Below are 6646 nucleotides of genomic sequence, written 5' to 3'. Positions count from 1 at the left end.
GCCGGTAACGTTGTACATGAAAATACGAACCCTGGCGGCCACTAGACGAGGCTCTAGAGGGTTCGTATTTTCGTGTACAACGTTACCGGCTGATGCCGATGGGATTGATAGTTGAATTTTTTTTTGACATCTTTTATTATTAAGCTTTGTACTTAAACGTAGTTTTCTTTCAGCTCTTGCATTTTTCAAAGTTTGAGACCGATATTTTATGTATAAAAAAAGTTCGAACGTTCAAAAAATGTCGAGGTTCAGAAAAAAGATGAAATAAATTTCAGTGAAGTTCCTACCAAAATGCAGTACCTAAACGTACTTTATTGTACTCTAATACATTTTCCAAAGTTTCATCTCGATATTTTATTTACAAAAAAAGTTCTTAGGTTCACAAAAACATTCAGTGAACAGAAAAAGTGAGGTCGGTAATATAGGTATTTAGCTGTGTCACATGCCCTTAAGAATTATCACTTTGGTTGAACATTATTTTTGTTTATTTGATCATTAATTTTTTTGACTGAAAATTTAACTGTTGCATTTTTGCTTGAAAACCAATCTTTCTGAGATAAAATTTCAATTATTTGGTCGAGAATTCATATATTTTGTTGAATAAAATCATGTTTTTTGTAGAAAATTAATATTTTTGATAGAAAATTCAACTATTTAGTTAAAAATTCATTTATCTCGTTAAAAACTCAATATTTTAAACTTGAAAATAAAAATTTGTTCAAATTCATGAACTTTAGGGACAAAATAAAAAAAAAAGATTGCTTATGCTTTTAGTATTATTTAATTATTAATTTCCCTAGAAACTGAAAAAAAACATTACAGAGCAAAAAATTGGTAGTAAAATTTTCATATGAAAAAATTGTTTTTCAACAAACAAAAAACGGATTTTCGTCAAAATAGGTCAATTGTAAGCCTAAGTGATGAATTTTTAACTAAAGCAATGAATCTTGAACTCAAATAGTTGAATTTTCAACAACAAAAAGTTCATGCTTACAACAAAAATAAAAAATAAATTGTCAATCAAAACTTAAATAATTAAATTTTAGGTTTGAAATATTAATATTATCAAACACATACATTTTAAACCCAAAATATGGAATATTCAATTGGAATAAATTATATTTTTATTTAAAATTATTATTTTCATTTAAAAAACTAACTTAAAAATAATAGTTATATTTTCAAACAAAGTGATGAGTTTTTCACCAAAATTGTAAATCTTGACCAAGAACAAATGAATTTTAAACCAGAAAGATGAATGTTCAACTAAAATGATGTATCTTTTACTAGAATAATAGAATTTATAATTTTCAACTAAAAAGATCATTTTACAACAAAAGATGGAATAATTCAGTTTTAGTGAAAAAAGAAATGTTTAACAAAAGAAATGAATTTTTCTCTAAAAGTATGGAAAATGCAACTATAATATATACACATTTTCAGTTTAAAAAACAAAAGAATTTCAAGCCAAAGAATAAATAAAAAAAAAACCAAAGAGATTAACTTTCAAATTTTCGGTAGTAAATCTTTTTATTAATAAAAAATTGAATTGTAAGCAAAATAGTTTAATTTTCGATTGGATTAGTTAAATTTTTAGTTAAGAAAATTGATTTTCAACAAAGTACATTACTTTTGCAACTAGGGATAAATTTTTAATTCAAATTATAAACCATCTACCAAAAAAAAAAAAAAAAAATGATTTACAATAAAATACTTGAACGTTCAACCAAGTATGTAATTTTATTTTCAACCTAAAAGATGAATTTTGCAAGTAAAATGTTAAATATTTAACTGGAATATTTGAAATTGCAACCGAAAAGAAAAATTTGTAAACAAGACGATTAACTTGGAAAGAAAAAAGTAATTTCTTACAAAAAAATGGATTTTCTAACAAAATATATAAATTTTCAATGAAATATTTGAATTCTCAATTTAAAAAGTTTTCATCATTTTGGAAATCTTAAAATCGTTTAAAATTTTCTGTTACAATAATTTTTCAAAATAAAAAATCATTTTCAATTTTCCTAGGAACCTTATGAAAATGTTTTTATTCGTTTTAAGCCTTTCACAATTCTTAAAAAGTTTCTAAATTTTTTGGTTGAAATCTGCAAAAATCTGCGTTTTGTTTTAAATTCGGCTGTGGGTATTTGCACCAAAATTTCGGTACGAATAGCCCAATTTTTTCGAGTCACACACTTCGTGTAAATGATTTGAAATCATTTCAAGTTCTAAATTTAATTTACATATTCTTAAAACTTCTAAATATCTTTTAAGATTACTCTAATTTTTTCTACAAAGAATAAGTGTTCCTATTGTTATTTATAAATTCAAATTTTAAGTATTTTTTTTAATTTGCAGGATTTTCTAAAAGTTGTAGGAAAAATTCAATTAATTTAAAAGTATATTTTAACGTTTCGAAAAAATTTCAACAATGCTTTAAATTTTTTGAAAAATATAAAACCACTTCTAGATTTCTCAATGTTTTGAAATAAATTTTTTAAGTTTTTGCAGGATGCTTAAACTATGTAAAATGCAAATAATTGAACTTCTAATTTAAAAAATTGTTAATTTAAAAAAAAATTATTTTTAATTTTTTAATTTGGCTAGCTTAAAATTACTTTAAAATATATTTTTTTGAAAATTTTTTAGATTCATTGCTTGATTCTTTAATTTAGAGTATTGAAAATGTTATCGTGGATTTATATTTTTGGAATTTATTTTGAATCTTTAAACTCCATAATTTATCAAAGTTATAAATTTTGCAGTTTATCTGCATTTCATTAAAAAAATTTCAATTGAAAAGTGTTAGCACCTTTCATTTTATACGTGTAAATTTAATTGGTTACTTATTGCTTTAAATGTAAAAATGTTTAGAATAGAGTTCGATTTTATAAATTTCATTGACCGTGAAAAATATTTGCGAACCGGGAAAAAAACCGTGAAATGACCGGGAATTTTCGATTAAAACGGCCATCCTGAGTTGAATTTTTATTTTTTTTTTTAATTGATTTTCATGGAAGTAGTTATATTTTCAACCAGAGATGAATTTTTAATTAAAGTGATGAATCTTCAACTGAAAAATAATTTTTAACCAGAACTTGCAAGAAGTTTTTCTTAAAATGAAAATTAATAAAAATTCATTCATAAATTATGAGTTAATTAGAGTAAACTTTGCTTCAATAATCTGACAAATCTGCGACTGTAAATAAAGTAGAAATAATTTTTCTAAATATGCCAAAATTAATAAAATAATGAAAACTTCAAATTTTTCTGCGATCAGAATTAAATTCCCGGTCATTTCCTGGTCAAGTCCCCACTCTGATTTGAGTAGATACCCTGAAAATTGCCTAATTCTTGCCATTAAGGCACACAAAATAATGGAAAATTTAAGATTCTGGAATGAGAAATAAATAATTTTTCAGGATCCCAGCTTCCATGTTTCCGTAGTGGTGGCGCAGCGACTATTCAGGGTTTGAAGAACCGATTCCACTTAACCCTGACAGAGGACCAATTGCGTCGACACGTAGAAGATCTGGTCGAGGGCAGCATTCATTCCTGGTCCACGAAACTCTACGATCGATACCAGTATTTTGCCAATGGCACGCTTTAATTGAAATTCAATCTCCTCTAGATAGAACTAATTCGTACTACAAAAAAAGCAACAAAAAAAAAAAAACAAAAAAACAAAGGAACAATTACCATTTTCGCCCTTGTCATGAACGATATGAAATTAAACCATCTATGTCTAAATTCAGTAAACGTCCCTTCCGTGCTTTTGAAATACACTTCATAGCATTCCAAAATAAATGTGGTTCACCGAGAATCCGAAGGTTCACTTTGATTAGATTCAGAGAATTTAGCTCGAAGTTGTTCCCTTAAGTTAAGGACAAAAAAAAACGAATGTGTTCATATCGGAATGATTTTTGCTTTCGCAATTGTGATTGAAAATTCGACTGAATAAGCTCACCTCAATTATAACTGATTAAAAATAAATTCTTACGAGTTTTGAATCAGAATTGTAGATAATGGTGTACTTGTTTGGATATCAGGAGGTTTTAAATTGAATTTATGAGAAAAAGTGGTCGAATTAAATGCGTTCTTGCGTTTAGGAGGCTTCTAGTTTATTACCTAGACTTCGGTATTTATAGTTTTTGTGTGCATGGACGGAAGAGTGGATTAGTGAAGCGTTTAATCGCGGACTGATTATTGGATTGCTATGTCGTTGTAGTTTCTAATAATGTAATTCGTTAAAGGTGCCTTATTTATGTAGAAAACGGTGAAAAAAAATCAAATCAAATCTTATATACAGTGCGAAGTGAAGAATGTGGTGGCTCACCGAATTTGTCGACGTTCCGAGCAGGACAATCTGTAATTTGTAAATATATGCGCAACTCAGAAACGAAATTTCCCTTCGTTCAATCGCTAGATTTTCAGTAATGTAATTTAAATGTAATGTAAAGTCGAAGACAGAAATCGAGTCTTAAATTAAGTCGCCAACCCCGAAATGTCGAGGGGAAACAGAAAAGAAAAAAAATCTGGCACTCGAGAGGGGAGCCAAATACTCAAAATATTTCCTACTTTATATATACATATATACATACTATAATGTATTCATTGTAAGTCTTTATTCGAAAGTTGCAAGTTTTTTTATATGTTCGTAAAAAATAGTTCTTTTCTAGATATAAATAATAATTAAGAGGAGCAAGTGCTGTATCAGCTGCGCGAGTAAAACGATTATTATTAATTATTTCACGGTATTCTGCATTACGTGTTTTATCTTTTTTTCAGTAAGTAAATTATGAGGTGTTATTGTACATATGCTGAAAATTGATTGTCTAGTGAATGTGCGAAAGAAATCAAAGTCGCCGCGAAGCCCAGAAGGCGAGAGACCTGGGCTATCCGACTTCCAAGTGTCTTATCTCTCTCCCTCTCCTACAGCGTCGTCGTAACCGTGTCTGGCGAGAGAAAAAGCTGATCGGAAATTCATCAAGGAAACATTCAAGTCTGGGTGTTTCCGGTCCGTTTTTATTCTTTCGCTTGTTTGCGAGCTATAATAACTTTAAATAATTAATAAATATGAATTACAAGTAAATGTATTAATTACTGCGAAAGTCGAGGGGTTGGCCTTTCCAAATTTTCAGTGGAGATCAGAAATTTGCAAATGGAAAACGAGTCAAGTGAAAGGGAAAAGAATTTGAAAAAGACGAGATATTAAAACAATGTTGAGATATGAATTTTATTCCTTTCGTGAGGAAATTTTTCAGGATTTTGGTGATTTACACTGAAATTGAAAAATGGTGTGACCCCTAGAAAAAACCTAACTAATTTAAATCCTTTTTAAATAACGAGATGATTGGACGGAATTCGATTCTTGGCTGTTTAAACAAAAAATTGATAAAAATCGTTGAGAATAAGCGTTGGATGATCGACGAAAGGATCCACTTGTTGTTGACACGCTGCACCCAGAGTTGTACACTTTTAACGTTTTAATTGAAAAAATATATATAAATATACTTTTGAGAATGGACGAATGTGTCTTTTAAACCTGGACGAAAGCTTCGAATTCTTTCAAAATAGAGATGGCATAGAAAGAAAGGTATTCGAAGTTTGAATGAAATTTTATATTTGCAGGGTGCAACTCTGGATGTTATGAATTTTGGGAAAGCGTGATATCTGTAAATAATAAATAATTGAGGAAATAAGATTTTATTAGAAAAGTTGATACTGCTTTCCATGTTTATATTGCCTATATTCAAATGTTAGTTTATGAATCTTTTTGTATCTGCGAGGTATCGGAAGCGTAGATCCTTTTAAGACTGACTGGATCCAGTCAATTATGTATGAAAGTGGAATATCATCCAGAGTTATCGGATATTAGAGCCTCGATTTTCATTTTTCATGAAGAATTTTCTTTCGTCTGGATTACGATTGTCATTAATGTGTGATAATTACTTTAGTTTTGCACAAGCGATTGTGCCTCTGGAATTTTACCGAATTCGTTCATTCCGGTTTTATTTTGTTAGCTTTCGATAATGGGAGGATGAAGGGTGCGTGACAGTGGCATGCATTGGGAGTGTAATCATTTTGAAAACGCTTGTAGAATAGCTTTGTATCAATAAAAAATAAACCATAATGTATACCAAAATTATTCATCTTGCATCTTATGACGAAAATGAAACGAAATTGGGACTCTTGAATTTTAAACTTTTGAAATTGAAGTTTAAAAGTTTCTTAATTCAAAAATTTTATATTCAATTGCTCAATAATTTACACGTAAACAATGGAACATACTAACAATTTTCAATTGTAAGATTTGTAATCAAATGTAAATAAACTGCACAATTTATAACTTTTAAACATTAATGGGTTTAAAGATTCAAATTCTATTCTAAAAATATAAATCCACATTATATTATGTGAAACAATTTTAACGCAGGAACGTTAAAAACTGACAAATTAATTTTGCTTTAAACTGAACACTTCTTAAATTAGAAGTTAAATTATTTGAATCTCAAGTAGTTTAAATATCCCTGAAAAGCTTCAAAATTTTATTTCAAAATCTTACTTAAAATCTTCCAGATTCGTTTTTAACAATTTTGGAAATATTTTTAAATACTTTTGAATTTTCTTTTAAAATAATATTCCA

General features: G+C 28.2%; 1 protein-coding gene across 1 annotated transcript in view; it reads left to right on the top strand.

The window, feature by feature from the left end:
- The window catches only part of LOC117177629 (phosphatidylinositol 4-kinase beta), a 52398-nt gene extending 46253 nt beyond the window's left edge, over nt 1-6145 (top strand). Inside the window, exon 12 of the mRNA XM_033368417.1 lies at nt 3423-6145. Within this exon, the coding sequence (XP_033224308.1) occupies nt 3423-3610 (188 nt within the window). The 3' untranslated portion in view covers nt 3611-6145. The remainder of the gene's footprint in view (nt 1-3422) is intronic.
- The last annotated feature ends 501 nt before the right edge of the window (nt 6146-6646 follow it).

Source organism: Belonocnema kinseyi, chromosome 8, assembly GCF_010883055.1.
Source record: "Belonocnema kinseyi isolate 2016_QV_RU_SX_M_011 chromosome 8, B_treatae_v1, whole genome shotgun sequence".
NCBI classification, from domain to species: Eukaryota; Metazoa; Arthropoda; class Insecta; order Hymenoptera; family Cynipidae; genus Belonocnema; species Belonocnema kinseyi.
Note: the sequence above shows the minus strand (reverse complement) of the source record. Positions and strands in the feature narration are given on the sequence as shown.